Genomic DNA, 18521 nt, shown 5'->3' on the forward strand with positions numbered 1-18521 from the left:
ATATATAAGTAAGAGCTAGCGTACAAATCAGCAAAAGACAGTCTCTATAACGCATCCATTTGCTTCTTCTTTTTCTTTGATGATTCCAACGTTCGAAGTAAACGAGACAAGTAGAGAGAGCGAGAGAGAGAGACTTCTCTCGTTACATTCAATAAATTCCCGGAATGATCCTGTATTTCACTTTCTCACAATACAGCTTCCAATATTTCCCATACCTTTTTTTTACACCAACCAAATCAGAAGAAGAAGAAAAATGGTCAGCAAATCAAAGCAAAGATCAAAGAGGATGTGTAAATCAGAATTTGGTGCTTACTTTGATCGGCATCTGTCATCGTCTCTCTTAGCTCGATCGAAGAGAAGTATGGTGAGGAATATGACGTAGAAGTATGCCAAGAACTGTTTTTACAAAAATTACAAACATGTTTACTGTGTTAAGTGTGTCTCCGATCCCTTGCAACATGAGAGAGCATATATAATATACCAAATAGATGGAGAAGGATTTTTACGTTATCGAAGAGAGCCGGTACAGTCCAGAAGAAAGCACTTAGGATCTCAGGAACATAATGGAAATGACGAGCCAATCCCCACCTGCACATTCATATCCATTGGTGATGAACAACGTACGTCTTATTAATTAATATTGTTGTTACAGTGTAAGAGTTGAATAATCTCACCATCCAGATGTTAAGAGCAGACTAGTTTTAGTTTCACCAGATGTTGTAGTATACGATGCCACAATCTGCAACAAACCGGAGAGACCAATTGAGATATTCACATGCATCAATATGTTTATATTTGAAAAAAAGAATAAAGCTAAGTTCACTGACTTAGTTATTATTATGATCATACCTTTGACGGGGCTCTGCCCCAAACCGTACATTTCCCATTTGTCCTCCTGAACTCTTGCCTTTGTCTATCGCAGTCATAGTTTATGTAAATGCAAAGGACTCCTGCAATGAGAATGTATATTGCCAACTGCAACCAAAAATGACGGATATGGTGAAGTCTTAGAGACAGAGTTAGGCAACAAACGTGCCAACGATTATAGGGTCAATAGTGTTTTCAAGAACGGTTTTATTCTACCACAAAGATTGATTTCTCAAAACTAGAGTCATGAGCTATAGCATGGAACGATTCAAAGTTTTTAAAAAACTTTCTATACTATAAACTCATCTCTCTATTGTAATGGAGGATACACGGTAATTCGATTACAAGAATCACAGCGCAATTCCTAGAAATCTGAATACTTTAGGAAACCCTAACGTTGAGATTGTCATATTTACCTTAGCCTTTATTGTCCTTCTAACCCTATGAAAATAATATCTTAAAGGAATCTCATTCGATTAACACTCAGAGGTTATTTCTCTCGTGTACATCATTCTCTATATTCTGCTATAACAGTTAAACTTTTTGCACCTGAGTTCCAAGTTCGACAGGGTGGTTCACAAGGTACATGCCTGGAGAGGTGTATACAGAAGGCACCCACACCAGACAACCCCAGCAAATGTAGAAGCCAGCTGAAAATCACAAATTATAAAGCATTGAAAATGTTAGCTTTCAGTGTTTAAGCTGGAAATAAGAATCTGGATAAAATGCTTTTGCATTTTCCATATAAACAGAACAGTGATGATGATATGGCCTTATGGTACAGAAACTATGATGATGAGATAATTTTCTTTTCTTGTACCCTATATGACAATGATGATGATATAATTGTATACATGTACCAGATGCTTACCTCGGTCATGTGCGATGTCCATGGTGTTCCAATAACCAGCCTCCCACCAAAAGAATTTTGTGACATACACCAGCATCAGTATGGTGTTCACCAGCATTGAGTCAGATAGTTTCCCATTCATTTCATACTGGTTAAAGTAAGCATAAGAACCAAATATTAGAAAGAGGTGAAACTCTCTGATGAAACAAAGAATTCAAGAAACCTCCAGGTTACGTTGTCAGAGTGTGGAACTCTGGTGTTTACAAGAAAACTAATCAAAATGTACCTGTTTTATGCAGTACGTGACTGCAAGAACTGCCCAAGACATCATTCCAAATCTGCAATTAGTAAAAACCTTGATGTCAAAGTTTTTACCAATTCGAGGGTACAACTCCATGCCCTGCAAAGCACAACGCAGAGAATACAGTGAGAAAAACATTGCTACAAATTGGATTATGTCAATCATAAGCTGGAGACAAAGAATAGATTGTGAGAGAAGATCTAATCTTGAGATTATTATATAAGTTACTAAGTACTGCACAATTTGTTCTTGTCCTCCTTCATCTACTAGCATGTACGATGATATTCACACGAAACTATTTCCCTTGCATTTACTCAATAAAATGAGCAAAATACTGCTAAGAACGTTGATGTTTACATGTCTACTAAATGTGGAATTTTAGTAAAGCTTGACCTCAAAATGTTGAGCAAGAAAAGTATGAGTAGATGGCTGATATTGGCAAGACATGAGCCTCAAATAAATCCCAACGAGCAATTTCAGAAGAATGAGAATCTGGTCAGCAGAAATAACTCACCCAATAGAAGTCAATAATAAGGTTACCACATGAACCAGAGTCACTTGATGAAGGTGCAACATGACCCTGTACAAGGAAAAAAAAAAGCAAGTTTTAGAAACACAAAAGGTCAAATTGGAAAATAGTAGAGACTAGGAAACACACCATTCATGACATGGACACTTACCTTAATGTACAACAAAACACAAAATATGAGGCTTCCGAAGATAAGTGCTGAAAAAATTTCACCCAAGTGATCATAGACTATTGAAGGGTTGAAGATTCCGAACCTGAATAACGGAAAGAAGTAAACTCAGATAGGTGTAACACTGAATCCAAACTTAAGATATGACTTAATCCAAAGCAAAGTGATCAAAAAGATTAAACATTGCTCACCACCAAAGACCAAGATAGGTGGCTAGGGTCACAAAGTAAGCAGCCACACCATTGGCCTGCAAGAACAGAACCTTATAGTCATTAATCCGAATAAACTTCCACCACACAAGGCTAATTGAACCATTTTCAGTACCTTGTAAACTGGTTTGTTCCCAGCTGGAGAAATTGGACCCTCGACTCTTTTACCAGGCAGAAGCAGCTGAAGAGCAGCCTCAAATGCTCCATAGCAGAAAATTATCTTCCAAGCAATCATAGTGGGTCTTGGCCATATGTTGATGAGTCCTTGAACTCCATTCTCCCAAAAGTAGTTAGAGGTCTTAGTAACAGACCCATCCTGATGAACCATTGTGTACCATCTGCAATTTAAAGAAATGAGACTTGTTTGCATTACTTAAAACTCACTGAAACTAGGATGACCATAACAGAGCAAACTAAGTTCCAAAAACAGAGAAATAGATACAAATAGAGTAATAATCATAGTGGCTACTATATAGATTAGATATGAATTTAACGAAGCCCATAACTGTATCAGTGGTCTGTGACTCTACAGCTGATAAGAATTTAAGAACCTGAGACACTTTCTACTAAAAAGAATCATTAAATCGCTTTATAAATCGAAGATTCTTACGATTTCTACTTCACGGAATAAAAAATTAGACGATGAAGAAGCATGCGAGTCTGATCTGAGAAGACGAATAAAGAGGAGCTTACAGGAGAATGACGAAAGGTGGACAGACGGCGAGAAGCGAAAGCATCGATGCGTAAGTAACGATCGGAGAATGCACAGTCTCCGCCATCTTCTTCCTTCTTATTCTATCTCGTCTCAGACAAAACCTCAGATTCTGATCTGTGTGTTGTGTGTTGACCCAAACGAGAGTCTGCGAAGTTAACGATGAACTTCTTTCTTTCTTTCACAGGTCTTTTAACTGTGAAACAGAGATAAATCCAACGAGTGATGGATGTGTCACGTGTTGTTCATCACATTCCTTTTTTTGAAAATTCCAATTTTACCCTTAAGACTTTTCTTCACCATCGTTTTTGATCCCAATCTTCTTCTTCCTTTTGCTTCCTTCTCTCTCAAACCTCAAAAAAGATCTTCTTCTTCTTCGTCTCTGTGTATTTTAGTGATGAATCGAGACTAACAAAATCGATTCTCATCACTCTGATTCGAAGCCATTGTAAAAGGAACCAGCTTCTCAGTCGCACAAAAGAGATGCTTGGTTTGGAAGCAAGTTCTCAAGAATTGGTTGAATTCGTGTGAGTATCGATTTTTTTCAATGTTTTTTTTGGTGGTTCCAGGTGAAACCCTAGATCCATTTTTCTGAGGCTGTCTCGTATTCAACAGGTTGTTTCGCCATTTTTAGCTCGTTTTAAGACTAGTTTTAGTATGTTGAAGAGATGCAATTAGAGCCTAGTGATGATGATTATAGGAAGGAACATATATTATTCGATGAATCAACATCCTCAAACGAAATCGTAGTCTTGGAAAGAGGGGATCGTGTTGTGGAGGAAGGACAAGTTTCAGAAATAGCTGAGAGTGGTGATGATGATGATGATGATGACGAAACTACACTTCTCGTTTCTGGAGATCAACCACAATGTAGAATTTGCCTTGATGTTGGAGGTAACTAAGGCAATTCCTGATCTCTGAGGATTACTGTAATTGGTATCTTTGGAGAAATGAGTAGACTTTGTTGATTGTAGGGGAAGATCTGATTGCTCCGTGCAATTGTAAAGGTACTCAGAAGCACGTTCACAGATCTTGTCTCGATAATTGGCGCTCCACCAAGGTAAATTATCCTAACCACTGCCAGAAATATTTGTTCTTGGTGAGGGTAGATGAGGTTTTGAATCAATGGTTAATTACTTACCTTTTGAACCGTGTTGTTTCTGTGATTTGGGTGTGCTGCAACTGTTTTGTTTATGTATCTTTTTTCGTCTGGGTGTGCGATTTGTTTCAGGAAGGTTTTGCATTTTCGCATTGTACAGAGTGTAGAGCCTTCTTCAAACTCCGAGCCAATGTGCCTGCTGATAGATGGTGGTTGAGATTAAGATTCCAGATGCTGGTTGCTAGAGATCATGCATTCATCTTCATTTCTGTCCAGATGGTACATGACTTGTTTCCTTGTTAGACTTTAGTGTTTTTACATTTTCATCTGTAATGTTACCATCTCCTTCACTTCCATATCTTTCTATCTATCCCACTCTTGTATCTTACTACAATTCAATCATGAGAATGCAAATCAATAGCGATATTGCCATATCATTATATGACCAAATCCATGTTTTCTTATTGCATTTCAAAACTGAAAAAGGAGATTCCTTTTATGAATATTGATGGATGTTATATGTGATGCTTAGTGAATGCATTTATACTAAAGAACAAAGGCTTCTTGTATCAACAGATTGTAGCATTCTTGGGGTTACTAGTATACAAGTTCTATGGTGAAGAACTACGAGAAATGTTTGGTTATGAGGAACATCCTTATGGGTTCTACACATTGGCTGGTACATAATCTCCTGATCACTAGGTTTAGAATCGATCAGAACTATCTTTGTGCTGAACCACTGAGCGTTAATGAACATGATGGTCTATTTCATGTTGCAGTTTTGGCCATTGTCATGGTAGGACTGCTTTACGGGTTCTTCATTGCCATTATATGTGGTCAGAGGATCAACGAGCGGCATTACCATGTTCTTGCCAAACAAGAACTTACAAAGGTCAGCTTTCTTGCAGCTTTTCTGTCCTCGAACATCGGTAATTGCTTTCTGGTACACAACACTCTTTTTTGTGTCAATCAAATCAGGAATATATAGTGGAAGACCGCGACTGCAAGAATGTTCCTGAGCTTGACCAAAGTCATGTGATGGAACTAAAAATGTTGGGACTTTATTGAACATATAGTACAAGAGTAGAGCTGGCCGGATCTTTACTCTTCATGTCACCTGTAAATTATACTCTTCATTGATTTATATGGTTGTTTCAACGAATTATTGTGCCATCTTCAAGTGGTTTAATTTTTTTTTTCATTGTTTCAGATGAAAATATTTATCTGTATGATTATACTTGTTGTCATCTCCACCACAACACAGACATCATCTCGCTGGAATCGTTTTATAATCAATACTCGGGCCCAAGATGACCTGTATGTAATGGGCTCTCTCGTCTTAACTATTGAAGCATTCACAATAACAAGTCCAAGATTATGAGTTTATGAGATTGGAAAAAATCCAATAGAAGCCCATCTAATGAGAGTGCTCCATTAATTCGTAAATAGGGAAAAGGTTTACAGGTTTACACTCCCGTAGGCCGTAGTCCCGTTAGAGAGCTGGAACTGAAAACTCAAATGGTAACATCAACAACACTCATAGGAAAAGACCTAATAAGAAAAAACAGGTTGCTAGCTGTAAACCTATTAGTCTAAAAGTTTTTGTTGTTTAGTTAAATATCACAGTACAACAACAACAACTAACAAAATATTAACATCCAGAAAAAATGATTCATACATAGAATAAGGTTATAGGTTAATGTCAGTTTCATCAACTAGTATAACGAGAAAAAAAAAAAATAATAATGTTTACATCGAGAAAATGATCTTGGTACATATGATGCATATTAAAATTAAGATAAGAAATGAAATTAGACTTATAACAAAAAAAAAAAAAATTGATATTAAAGAATGAGCCAATGTACAGCATTAAAAATCGTGCATACATTTCTATGGATTGTTACTAACATTAAAATTGACAGCATTAAACTAATATAAATTAGAGAGAAAGAATTTGATATAGTATATGATATCCATCATAGAAGTATTTTTCATAGAAAGAAACATATTTTCAGGTGATTGTGAATTTGTTGGGTTTTGTTTGTTTATACCGATATTTTATGTTGTGTTCCGTGGCATGTGAAGTCTTTGGTCTGTGGAGTTTTTGTTGAATCTTGTGTGTTTCGTGGACATGCGAAGTATTTACTGTGAGTGTGGAGTTTTTGTCGTTTCTTGTGTGTTTCGTGGACATGCGAAATACTTAGTGTGAGTTTGGAATTTTTGTCGTTTCTTGTGTGTTTCGTGGGCAGTGAAAGTTTTTTTAGTTTTTTATTTTTGGTAGAAAGCGAAGTTTTTTAGTTTGAGGTGTGGATTTTTGTTTTGTTGCGCGTTTGGTGTTGCTTTGTGTTGAGTGTTTGTGAAGTAATTAGTTTTATGTTTTTTATGTTTGTATTAACTTTTGTATTGTGAGAAGAGAGAGATTTTTACCACTTGACGCTTTATTTGTTCGACATTTGCAACTCAAAGACCTGTGCATATGCATGAAGCAAGAGAAATATCAAATATGAGAGCAAATAAAGAGAAAATTACTTCATTCTTTATGAAAAAGAGACATGAGGAACATAATAACTTATCTTATGAGTTGTGTTAATACGATTCCATACTTCAACTTTGGATCCTTTGTATCTTGAAGTGTTGGAGCTCTGAAATAAAGATTAAAAAAAAATAGATTAACAGATTTCAATTCTTCTTACCAATAATTCTATCACTCTGCAAGCAAAATATTATTCTTTCTAATCTTTTGACAATACGCTACAATTAAAGATAGAAGAAAATATTTAAAGAGACAGAATCTTACTGATATGTTTCCTTGCTTCAAGGTAACACTAGAAGTCGATTTTGAAATCTTTGAAACAGCTTTCAACACAAGCCCCGCTAAAGCTTTTGATGATTGAAATAGTTCTGAAGAAAAACTTTGTTAGCATGAACTAGAAGAATGGGAAACAAAGAGGAGAGAATCAGACAACCATGTACCTTGAACAAATCATGGTCTTAATTTTAAAAGCATACAATTGACAGGCCTTGGTTCTCTTTTGTTATTCTTTTAATTTGAGAAAAAATGCACACGAACATTCAGATATTGGGTTATAGGCTTCTAGTCATGAATAGAACAAGCCTATAACCCATGGATACCTACCGTTCCTTGTCCACTGACTCTGAAGATCTCAAAAATGTATCATCCGTCAGCAGTTTTTTGCACATCTAACCATTTGAACCTGAAAAGTATCATTAAAGTCATTACAAATATACCTTAACACTGTTAAAACAAATGAGGCAATATGAAAATTTTAGATAACTCCCCAATGACCATCTTACGATTTGCTTGTAAGGTTCATAAATGTATACAATCCATAAAGTCACTTAATGCAACAAGCTGTTTTGTCAACCAAGGATTCCTTCCTACTGTTTCTTGTCCACAGACTTGTAAGATCTCTGAAATGCATCCTTCGACTGGTTTTTGTACATCATCGGATTCAAACCTAGAAAGATTCATAGAAGCATACCAAATTGAAGTCATTATAAAAAGACCTAATCAATGTTAAAACTGATGAGGCTGTCGAAAAAATTTAGATAAGTCGCCACCATTGCGAGTTGCTTGCAGGTTTCAGTAAAGGTATAGCATCCACAATGTCAATAATCCAGGAAGATGTTGTGTCAGCCAATGAAAACGCTCTTTATGTTCTTTTACTTCCATTTTTCCATCTGTTAGCAGGCTATTATAATGTAAGAATCAGTAGCAATAAAATAAAAAATGACAGGCCTAAGGAAGATCAATACCAACCATTTTGTCAAGACGCACATAACCAAAGCTCAAGCCACATATCAATAGCAGCCAAAGTGCAACCTCTCATAAGCTTATTTTTTTCACCGAGATACTTCAGATCATCTAATTGAATTCCCTGATAGATCACTCACGTATTTGGTAAAAATGGCCTACAGTGATTGTGAATTCCCTGATAGATCACTCACATATTTTCAGGTGATTGTGAATTTGTTGGGTTTTGTTTGTTTATATGGATATTTTATAGTGTGTTCCGTGGCATGGAAGTTTTTGGTATGTGGAGTTTTTGTTGAATCTTGTGTGTTTCGTGGACATGCGAAGTATTTAGTGTGAGTGTGGAATTTTTTTCGTTTCTTGTGTGTTTCGTGGGCAATGAAAGTTTTTTAGTTTTTTCTTTTTGGTAGAAAGCGAAGTTTTTTAGTTTGAGGTGTGGAGTTTTTGTTTTGTTGTGAGTTTGGTGTTGCTTTGTGTTGAGTGTTTGTGAAGTAATTAGTTTTATGTTTTTTATGTTTGATGTTTGTGTTAACTTTTGTGTTTTGAGAAGAGAGAGAGAGATTTTTACCACCTGACGCTTTATTTTTCGACATTTGCAACTCAAAGACCTGTGCATATGCATGAAGCAAGAGAAATATCAAATATGAGAGCAAATAAAGAGAAAATTACTTCACTCTTTATGAAAAACAGTCATAAGGAACATAACAACTTATCTTATTATCTTATGAGTTATGTGTTAATACGATTCCATACTTCAACTTTGGATCTTTTGCATCTTGAAGTGTTGGAGCTCTGAAATAAAGATTAAAAAAAGCTAATTAGATAAACAGATTCCAGTTTTGTCTTACCAGTAAATTTATCACTCTGCCACCAAATATTATTCTTTCTAATCTTTTGGCAGCACGCTACAATTAAAGATAGAAGAAAATATTTAAAGAGACAGAATCTTACTGATATGTTTCCTTGCTTCAAGGTAACACTAGAAGTCGATTTTGAAATCATTGAAACACCTTTCAACACAAGCCCCGCCAAAGCTTTTGATTGTTCATATAGTTCTGAAAAAATAACATTGTTAGTATGAAACTAGAAAAATGGGAAACAAAGAGGAGAAAATCAGACAACCATGTACATTGAACAAATCATGGTCTTTTTTTAAAAAGCATACTATTGACGGGCCTTGGTTTTCTTTTGATATTCTTTTAATTTGAGAAAAAAATGCACACGAACATTCAGATTTGGGTTATAGGTTTCTAGCCATGAATAAAACAAGCTAACCCAAGGATACCTACCGTTCCTTGTCCACTGCATCTGAAGATCTCGAAAATGCATTCGTCAGCAGTGTTTTGCAAATCTAACAATTTGAACCTGAAAAGTAATCATTGAAGTCATTACAAATATACCTCAACAATGAGGCAATATGAAATTGTTAGATAACTCCCCAATTACCATCTTTATGGTTGCATATAGGGTTCAATAAATGTATACAATCCATAAATGTCAACCAAGGATTCCTTCCTACTATTTGTTGTCCACAGACTTGCAAGATCTCTGAAATGCATCCTTGATTGTTTTTTTGTACAGCTGTGGATTCGAACCTGGAAAGATTCATAGAAGCATACCAAATTGAAAGTCATTACAGAAAGACTTAATCGATGTTAAAACTGATGAGGTGGTTTAAAAAATTTAGATAAGTTCACAATCATTGCGATTGCTTACAAGTTTCAGTAAAGGTATAGCATCCACAATGTTAATATTCCCGAAAGATGTTGTGTCAGCCAATGAAAACGCTCTTTATGTTCTTTTACTTCCATTTTTCCATCTGTTAGGGAGCTATTATAATGTAAGAATCAGCAGCAATAAAATAAAAAATGACAGGCCTAAGGAAGATTATTACCAACCAAGACGCACATAACCAAAACTCAAGCCACATATCAATAGCAGCCAAAGTGCAATCTCTCATAAGCTTATTTTTGTCACCGAGACACTTCAGATCATCGAATAGAATTTGCTGATAGATCACTCAAGTATTTAGTAAAACTGGCACACAGTCATATTTTCCATAGAAAAAATATTTTAAATGCTTGACATGTATCACCAACCTTGATTTTCTTCTCGAAAGCTACTTTCATGGATGCTAAAAGACCTCCATCTCCAAAGGTAATCATATAGCATTACATGACTTGTTACTTTCCAAAAGTCGTCTCCGTAGACCATAAACAATTATCCTATAAAACGTGACAACTGAGAAATATCAGTACAGATAACAAGAAGGATTCATGACTAATTTTGGAATGAAAAACTAAAGAACTACAACAAAACTCTTGATTTCATACCAGTTCCAGTTGGTTGAATACGTTTATTAGCCTCTTCCATAATTTTCTCTACTGTTAACTCCATATTCATCTACAAATTTTAAAAAGACTCAGTTTCAATTCTAAAGCTTATCACAAATTTCCAAAAAAAAATCGTTCAGTTTAGACAATAAGGAAGATTTTCAATTTGTACAACACCTTCAAATCAGGGACTCTTATAACCCTTTACAGATAACTTCTCTAGGTGAACCATACACCATACCTCTAGCAGAGGTTGGTATTAAAGCAATCGTCTTAATAACTCTCTTTGGAGCCGCAGGTCCCTGCTGAAAGGAATATAAGTACAACAAGAAAACAACAAGAAGTCCAAAAGACAATCCACAAAAATGTACCTCAAAGGGGTTTTCTCATATTCGGTGTCCAATTCACTTAGTAGTGAAGGTTTGACATCATTAAGAAACTCTCTGATATCATGAAACAGAAACAACACAGTTTAATTCAGTTATCAAGATATGTTCATCTAACAAAAACATTTTATACATAACAAAAGCAGCTTATAGAAATTTGTAGACCTAGACCAATAAATGTGTTGTAAAGTATCTCAGAGATTTATTATAGCATATTTTATGCCACTTGCTGAACCTACATTTCCAAGTAATATGCTCATGTACTTCTACAAATTATTTTGCGAGAATAGTTCAAATAATGCATATAAGCATACCTGCATATCATCACAAGGTTAAGATTTCCATTGACTTGTCTAGTTCTTGACTTCTTGTAGACCTTCTATCTATTCTTTCAAAGCCACAGATGCAGCATGGCAATATAATACGAACAAATCACCAAACTGATAGATACCAAGAATAAAAAGGAAAATAATTATAATCTTTAAGCAACACGTTACAGTTAAATATAGAAGAAAGTATGATAAGAGCAGAATCTTACCGATATGTTTCATTGCTTCAAGCCTTCAAGGTTACACTAGAAGTCGATTTTAAAATCTTTTAAACACCTTCTGACACTAGCCCCGCCATAGCTTTTTGACGATTCAAATGGTTATAAAGTTAACCAGAACTAGAAAAAGAGAACAGAGAGGAGAGAATCAGACAGCATTGAACAAATCATGGTCTTACCTTTAAGCATACCTGCATATTATTTTCTCATTCCAACAGAAACACAAGCACACCTGATTTGTTTTCAAATTTCTTTTGAAGACCATCTTCGCAAGCTAAAATTGAAAATGATAAAATATTAATACCGCAAATGTCTCAAAGAAAGACAGAGCTAATAACGATAACAATTGATAAGGTAATCACTTAGCATATGTGAATTCCACCAAAAAAGATAAATCATACCACAATATCACGTAGTCGAAACACGAGCATATGGTGCATAGGCAAAACTCTTACTGGCCATCTTACAATTCTATCAAACTGCTGTATGTACAGTGGCTTGCAAATGAAAAACTAAGTGTGAAGCAATGTGATAAACTCAAACAACGCAAAAGATAAAATATATAGATAGTGCATAATCAATTCAAAAGAGGATTTGTAGTACCAAGTACATGGTGAGGTGTTTGTCAAGACACGCTTGCCTTCGACCTGTCACCCCATTTGCAAAAGTATGGACTAGTTCTATACTAAAGAAGCCACTTAAAATGGAAAATGTATGAATGCATGAATGCATGAATGTATGAATGTATGAATGTATGAGTGTATGTATGAATGTATGAATGTATGCATGTATGAATGTATGAATGTATGCATGTATGCATGAATGTATGAATGTATGAATGTATGAATGTATGAATGAATGTATGAATGGATGGATGGATGGATGCTTGAATGTGTGTATGTATGTATCAATGAATGAATGCATGAATTGTGTATGTCTCCTATCTGCAATCAAGAAAGACTTGAAAACAAGAGCAAGAATCAAACCTGAGACACAGTGATGCATAAAAAATTAAAACCAAAAACAGAGGAGCACAAAACCATATTTATCTTGGATTACTAGCCACCACAACGTTCTCTTTTACCAGATATTTCTCTTGATTCGAACCTCGTTCACGGCCATCAAGCACTTTCCGGATCATCTATTTGATAGTATCCAATGGATTTAATGTCCTTGACGATGCTGAATCGGAATCCCCTTGATCTTCCTATCAAAACCAAAGCAAAGAAATCACAAAAACCATCATAGAGATGAAATAACAAAAATGAAACGACCTCTGGGATTATAAAAGCAAGATAGTTAACATATGATTTGGGATAAATTAAGTATCAATAACAATAATCGAATCAAGTAACAAAAATACACAATTCATAAACAGATGAGAATGATCAGAGTTTGCCTCGACGGAACCCTAGTTCTGGGTGTTTGCTATCTCGTGTAATAGACCTTAGATTTGATCACCTTACCGGACTGAGACAACACCGTTTTGATCGTCGGTTAAAAAAACAAGACAACCGGTTGAAAAAGTACTAGTACTCAACTTCTACTGACATTGATGCAAATTGAACAATTTAGGGTTTCGAAAAAAACTGAGAGACATCGAAGAGAAGGATTTGCTTACCTGATGAAAACATGTTGATTCCCTAATCCGATAAGACCAGATTACGCTGTTGAAATTGAAAATTTTCATAAGAAATCGACAAAAACTAGAAGAAGGATTTAGACCCAGCGAAGAGGTTTTGAGACGTTTGTTTGAGTCGATGAAGAAGATCGAGAGCTTTTAATGTACGAGCGAGAGAAATTAATAAAAAAACAACACAGCTTCATTCGTATACCGTTAAACATGCAATTACTAAAATATCCTCAACGTTTAGATTTCAAATTTCGTATTACCGTTAGAGAGTCAGTTCTAAAAAGTTTAACCGGACAACCTCTCATTTAACCCGTTATATAGAGACCATTGATTTTAAACTTACCCAAATACCTCTTTCGAATTTAGGACTAAAGTTTTCATATTTCTGGTTAATAAAGTCAAAACCGGTTAAAGGTGGTTCTTCCAGTTTTCATCTTGAATTTGGTTTTGGAACATTTTAAAATTCATTTCTATAGCTCACTATATTTATTATGATTTATCTTTGCTGTAGCCGCATGTAGGTATCAAATGTAACGGACTCTGCTAAAATCAGGAAAACATATATTTACGAAATAACACTTTCTCATACTATAGAACACAGGTTACATAGATGCAAAATGTTGCTCATTATTATTGCTACATAGATGCAAAATGTTGTTATTGAGAAAAAAAGAATTTCCTTTACTCTATAGTATAAGCAAGACAAAATTTAGCCCATGTTAACAAAGTTATCAGCTTTTTTGGTCCATTCGTCAAGACTTGAAAGTATGTCCACTACTATAACCGCATAAGCCAATTATATACTCTACAAATATATGTATAAATCAGAAGTAATTTGGTTTACAAAGTAAAAGTATCATATGATCATCTATGTTTCTTCTTCCTCTGATTGAACTCATACGTATATCCCTAAAACAACCTCCTTCGGCGCAGTTTCAACCATCCAGGGTGGCCTTTAGATCAGAAGAAAGACATGAAAAGACATTATTAAATTAAAATAGAATAGGAGATAAAGAATCGATATCTGCCGATTAGGAAGAAAAAATAACATCATTGGCTTACTTGTTCAGTATGAAATTGAATGTTCCTTGCGATGCACGTTTGAGAAGAACCTCCCTTGCCTCTTCTGCGATCCCTTGAGGCTGTAGAAGAAACACTTCAATATTATTTTCCATTTTAAACAAAAATAAGCTTTAGGTCGTTTTTGGGAATCTAGAGAGACCTCTTCTGGAAACCAAACCCCTGGTTGTGTGCTTCCTTCAAGCATTGCTACAACAAAAGCCGCTGTCGAAACTCCAACAGATCTATAAACCCAACATATTTTAGTTCTCATACATAGATTTGCATATATGTATATATATATATATATATGCTATTATAAGGATGTTAAGGAGACTCACACGGATAGTGATTTATGACTAAATAACCCAACTGTGGTCCGTCCATCCGAGCACTCCAAATCAACCTTCCCATAGAGTTCAACATAAGTAACAATGAGTAACCGAAATAACTGATGCAAATTCTTTTGAAATTCTCTGTTTTTCACTTACTCTCATCGAGACACGCTCTCCAGCAAAGCCATCCATGGCTCTAACGACAGGATCGAACAGATCTACCATTTGTTGGACTTTCGTTTTGTCCCTAAGGACTTCCTGCAGCGTGCAAGACAAGCATTTCAATTTGATTATAGGAAGGGATCTGATTATCGTCCTATATCATGGAACCAGTGATTTAGGAAAGGTCAGAGTATTATACCGGTGGTAAGAGTTTTGTCATGATCTCCATTCCCCAGTTCCAGAAGAAAGGAGCTGTGCCAAACCGTGCACTGACAGTTGGCACTCCAAGAATCTCATGAGTTGATCTAACTTCTGGCAAATTCCTGAAAATAACCACTGTTCTTGGCAAATTCTTTTTGGGATGTCAACGATACTTTTGATATGTAGGAGCAACTTACAAAAGATAAACGTCTCTTTTCCTGATGCCTTTTCCAAAATCTACACTCATCATTCCACTGTAAGGTCTTAGTTTCACCTTCTCTCCTGATCAAGTCCCACAATACAAGGTTGAGAAAATATCTGAAGGAGTAATATCTTTTAATTTCTAAGAGTTTGAAGTCCGATAACACTTACCTTGTTTATATGCAGTAACTTCCTCACCAAGAAGTAGAAAACTGGTGGCTAAAATTGTAGGCCCTGCACCGCCAGTGCCTGCTGTGTAATAAGAGAACCTGATATGACATAACCAGAAACGAAAAAATCTGAGTCAACTACAATAGAAAAATATTGTTGCAATATGAAATCTAGAGTTTCACTTATGAATTACGATGAGAAACATCAAAGAAAGATTGTTGCGTTACCTCAATTTCTCTGGCTTCCCTTTGTCTTCGCTTCTTGCTGCAGCGACCATTTCTGCCGCAATGACTATGAGAAAGTTAAAAACATGTTAAGTTATTGCAGCAATCAAACACACTCAAGCTTAAAGGACATGTGTTCAAATTTAACACCATTGCTAACTCCTGGATATATTCCAGCTGTTGTTATCGCTGGGATATTTGCAGCAATTGCCTCAGCCTGAAGAGATTTTGCACGGAAAGCATAGCTTGTGTCGTCACAAACATCGACATATGCAGTCTGTTTGGTTCAGATAGAAACCACAAAAAATTCTCTGTAAGACTCATTTCCTAAACTCAAACCAAGCAAGAGTACTGCTCACGCATTTTTAACAAATTAAAGTTTGGTGACATTAGAAAATGTTATTTTTTTACCTTATCCTCACCTTGGTCTTTATGGCAGCTTCAAGAACCGTGCATCGAGGAGCTTGCTGAAAAGGTCCAGCGGCATGGACTACAAGATCAACGTCTGGATTCCCACATTTCACGGTGAATACTCAAATAATAAACTTCGAAGCCCAAAAAATAAAAATAAAATCGTAGATAAACCTTGAACTTGTCTAAAAAATTCATCAGCAGTCTCAAATTAAATCCCAATATCCCTTCTAATTGTCCAAAAATCATATCGAAGCTCAAACATATACACCTAATTTGGATATCTCTTTGGTAAATAGAAACAAACCTCTTAAACTAGTCTCAAGCATCTTGGCGTCATTGATATCTACTTGAGCAAACTCAGAATTCTCTCCAAGCTTGGCCACCATTGCTTCACCCTTCTCTCTGTGCACAGAGGATTGATTCATCAGGCACAGAGAAATAAGTATCTCAATGAATTTTCATCTTATTTAAATTCTCGCAAACCTGTTCCGGCCACCGACGAGGATCTTAAGCTTGGGACATAGCTTAGCAAGAGCAGTAGCAGTAGACCCGCCGACCCGACCCGTTCCACCCAGCACCAATACCCGATAGTTCCGAGTAGGATCGGAGAGCTTAACCTCCGGAACGCCGTCATATTGCGTTTCGGTAGACGAAGCAGCTCGTATCGTCGCTCCGTACGGTTGCAACAGCAGAGCTCGAGCCATTCTCCGTCTCTCACTCACCTCATCTCGTTTTAGCAGTTTTATCGTAGGGATGACGTGGAACTGATGACGTGTAAGAATTTGAACGGGATAAATTATATGGGCTTTTTTTCTAGTCCAGTAAGTAAAAATAGATGGGCCTTATAGATACGTTGGTCTAAAGACTAAAGGAAGAAAGGGATTATGCATTTTTCTTGTTTTTTTTGTTTCTGGTTAAGTTTTGAACTTGTTATTTACATGTAGACAAGAGTAGTCGTATTCGTATTTAAAAAAAGCACTAGGTCCGGACCCGCGCTACAGCGCGGAGGAAAAGTTTCGGTTTTTGTTATTTTGTGTATCAGAATTTTGTTATCGAACCCGCGCTATAGGGTGGCGGAGAGTTATCGAGCTATTATTAATATAGGTTTATTATCGGATCCGCGCTATAGCGCGGGGGAATGATTTTGGGTTTTTATTTAACGTGTTATATAGTTTTGTTATTATTTTGTTTATCTGGTGTCAAATTTTTGGCAAAGTGTATTAAAATAATCTAGAGTTGAATAAAAATTGATTAATTAGTATATGGATTTTTTTAATAATTAGGATCTATGGTTACATTTATGTATTAATGTTTTTCCTTATAAATTCGAAAAATAATTTAGAAACTATATTAAAATGGCGTTAAAATGGTGTTATATAGTCGGTAAAGCAGAGTTTCTTTTGTCATCTTTAAAATGGTGTTAGATTTTGCTATATATACACTTAATTTTAAAATAGTAAATACGTTTTTTTTTTTTACTTTTTATATAGCAATCTCTTTTTTGGTTATATATATATTTTTAAAATCTTCATATATTTAGGTAAATAAATGTTCACACTTAGATTTTTTATACACCACCCTATTTTTAACGAATATGTAATTTTATTATTTGAATCATGCATATTCTATTTAAAATTTTACATATTTCAAAAATTCATATTCTATATTTAAATAACTAAATCGTAACTATTAAGATTTTATAGTTATGATATTTAATAAAATTTTGAATCGATTAACAATAAAATCACAAGATTGTGGTATAATTTACATATTTAAATATTTTTCTAAAGATTGAGATCTATTTTAGGTAAATTTTACCATAATTCCTTAAAATAAGCTGTCTTTTTCTTAGTGCAATAATGGCAAGTATCCGATTGAAAATTTAACCTGGAATTCTTTAAAAATACCGACCCAAATCCCTTGTGTACTTCTCTTTTACTATAGTAGGGATTAGCTATACGGTATTTGAATATATATAAATATCTGAGAAATATAATTATACAAAAACGTGTATGAAAATTAAATGTAATCACATAAGCTTTAATAAATGCGAAATTAAATTTAGAAGAGGAAAAAGAAGAAAAAGGAAAAAACGATGTGTTGGTGGCGAAAAAAGAAAAGAAGAGAAAGAAAGCGTAGCGTCAGCGAAGGGTAAGCAGGTGACGTGTCAAGTCACGTGACCACAATCTGAGACCAAAACGCGGAGAACCTCTAGGGTTATTATTATAGACAATATAGACCCCCACACACACATACGAGGGGCAAAATGGTAAATATAACGAAACGTGTAGGTGTAGGTCCTTTTGTTGAGTGGCAGTGAGCTGTCAAACTGGGGAAGAGCGAA

At 35.3% G+C, this 18521-nt stretch overlaps 4 protein-coding genes and 2 long non-coding RNA genes across 14 annotated transcripts in view; 1 reads left to right on the forward strand and 5 right to left on the reverse strand.

Annotated features, from left to right (window-relative positions):
• The window catches only part of LOC111832445, a 4218-nt gene extending 4163 nt beyond the window's left edge, over positions 1-55 (reverse strand). Inside the window, exon 1 of the mRNA XM_023788768.1 lies at positions 25-55. Coding sequence (XP_023644536.1) covers positions 25-55 — 31 coding nt within the window. The remainder of the gene's footprint in view (positions 1-24) is intronic.
• On the reverse strand, positions 28-3798 carry LOC17900471 (7-dehydrocholesterol reductase). The gene is made up of 13 exons (XM_006307505.2): positions 3619-3798; positions 3041-3263; positions 2908-2963; positions 2699-2801; positions 2533-2598; positions 2004-2117; positions 1739-1865; positions 1417-1517; positions 850-975; positions 675-739; positions 507-588; positions 314-396; positions 28-215 (listed from the first exon to the last, which is right to left on the reverse strand). The coding sequence occupies exons 1-13, from the start codon at positions 3702-3704 to the stop codon at positions 149-151; spliced, it is 1299 nt and encodes a 432-aa protein (XP_006307567.1). The 5' UTR covers positions 3705-3798; the 3' UTR covers positions 28-148.
• A 92-nt stretch (positions 3799-3890) lies between these two features.
• LOC17899528 (E3 ubiquitin-protein ligase MARCH2) lies at positions 3891-6103 on the forward strand. 2 transcript variants are annotated; one of them, XR_002835416.1, is made up of 8 exons: positions 3891-4164; positions 4253-4531; positions 4612-4697; positions 4869-5015; positions 5313-5415; positions 5516-5628; positions 5715-5855; positions 5947-6103. XR_002835416.1 is itself a non-coding variant. In XM_023789417.1 (7 exons), exons 2-7 carry the CDS (start codon positions 4306-4308, stop codon positions 5802-5804), a joined length of 765 nt encoding a protein of 254 aa, XP_023645185.1. In that variant the 5' UTR covers positions 3891-4164; positions 4253-4305; the 3' UTR covers positions 5805-5975. The 2 variants fall into 2 exon arrangements, 1 of the variants encoding a protein (XP_023645185.1); XM_023789417.1 differs by having other exon boundaries at positions 5715-5975.
• Positions 6104-7087: 984 nt separating this feature from the next.
• LOC111832645 lies at positions 7088-9119 on the reverse strand. Of its 5 annotated transcripts, none has more exons than XR_002835549.1 (7): positions 9080-9119; positions 8518-8635; positions 8319-8438; positions 8052-8215; positions 7873-7951; positions 7534-7637; positions 7088-7378 (listed from the first exon to the last, which is right to left on the reverse strand). It is a non-coding gene; the product is annotated as an uncharacterized LOC111832645 (long non-coding RNA). The 5 variants fall into 5 exon arrangements; XR_002835551.1 differs by having other exon boundaries at positions 9083-9100; XR_002835548.1 differs by lacking the exon at positions 9080-9119 and having other exon boundaries at positions 8518-8959.
• A 100-nt stretch (positions 9120-9219) lies between these two features.
• Positions 9220-12469, reverse strand: LOC111832644. Of its 3 annotated transcripts, XR_002835545.1 has the most exons (15): positions 12381-12469; positions 12179-12274; positions 12010-12051; positions 11769-11897; positions 11545-11670; positions 11216-11287; positions 11022-11146; positions 10845-10914; positions 10611-10736; positions 10406-10519; positions 10228-10330; positions 9958-10106; positions 9801-9876; positions 9463-9566; positions 9220-9303 (listed from the first exon to the last, which is right to left on the reverse strand). It is a non-coding gene; the product is annotated as an uncharacterized LOC111832644 (long non-coding RNA). The 3 variants fall into 3 exon arrangements; XR_002835546.1 differs by lacking the exon at positions 11216-11287; XR_002835547.1 differs by lacking the exon at positions 11216-11287 and having other exon boundaries at positions 11022-11149.
• Positions 12470-14127: 1658 nt separating this feature from the next.
• Positions 14128-16893, reverse strand: LOC17899676. Of its 2 annotated transcripts, none has more exons than XM_023789832.1 (13): positions 16661-16893; positions 16482-16579; positions 16186-16268; positions 15914-16040; positions 15767-15818; positions 15540-15637; positions 15365-15449; positions 15166-15289; positions 14961-15062; positions 14811-14875; positions 14633-14714; positions 14473-14552; positions 14128-14363 (listed from the first exon to the last, which is right to left on the reverse strand). In XM_023789832.1, exons 1-13 carry the CDS (start codon positions 16879-16881, stop codon positions 14306-14308), a joined length of 1275 nt encoding a protein of 424 aa, XP_023645600.1. In that variant the 5' UTR covers positions 16882-16893; the 3' UTR covers positions 14128-14305. The 2 variants fall into 2 exon arrangements, with proteins under 2 accessions (XP_023645600.1, XP_023645599.1); XM_023789831.1 differs by having other exon boundaries at positions 15767-15830.
• Positions 16894-18521: the final 1628 nt, after the last annotated feature.

This window comes from Capsella rubella, unplaced genomic scaffold (assembly GCF_000375325.1).
Source record: "Capsella rubella cultivar Monte Gargano unplaced genomic scaffold, Caprub1_0 scaffold_1, whole genome shotgun sequence".
In the NCBI taxonomy this organism is placed as follows: domain Eukaryota; kingdom Viridiplantae; phylum Streptophyta; class Magnoliopsida; order Brassicales; family Brassicaceae; genus Capsella; species Capsella rubella.

Coding starts and splice junctions, on each gene's coding strand:
- LOC17900471 (XM_006307505.2), bottom strand. CDS start 3,704: ATGGCGGAGACTGTGCATTCTCCGATCGTTACTTACGCATCGATGCTT. Junction 1,518..1,738: donor GGACATCGCACATGACCGAG/GTAAGCATCTGG, acceptor TGTGATTTTCAG/CTGGCTTCTACATTTGCTGG. Junction 397..506: donor TACCGGCTCTCTTCGATAAC/GTAAAAATCCTT, acceptor TTGTAAAAACAG/TTCTTGGCATACTTCTACGT.
- LOC17899528 (XM_023789417.1), top strand. CDS start 4,306: ATGCAATTAGAGCCTAGTGATGATGATTATAGGAAGGAACATATATTA. Junction 4,698..4,868: donor ATAATTGGCGCTCCACCAAG/GTAAATTATCCT, acceptor GATTTGTTTCAG/GAAGGTTTTGCATTTTCGCA. Junction 5,016..5,312: donor TCTTCATTTCTGTCCAGATG/GTACATGACTTG, acceptor TTGTATCAACAG/ATTGTAGCATTCTTGGGGTT.
- LOC17899676 (XM_023789831.1), bottom strand. CDS start 16,881: ATGGCTCGAGCTCTGCTGTTGCAACCGTACGGAGCGACGATACGAGCT. Junction 16,269..16,481: donor GCTTGAGACTAGTTTAAGAG/GTTTGTTTCTAT, acceptor GTGGGAATCCAG/ACGTTGATCTTGTAGTCCAT. Junction 14,553..14,632: donor GGGTTTGGTTTCCAGAAGAG/GTCTCTCTAGAT, acceptor TTTCTTCTACAG/CCTCAAGGGATCGCAGAAGA.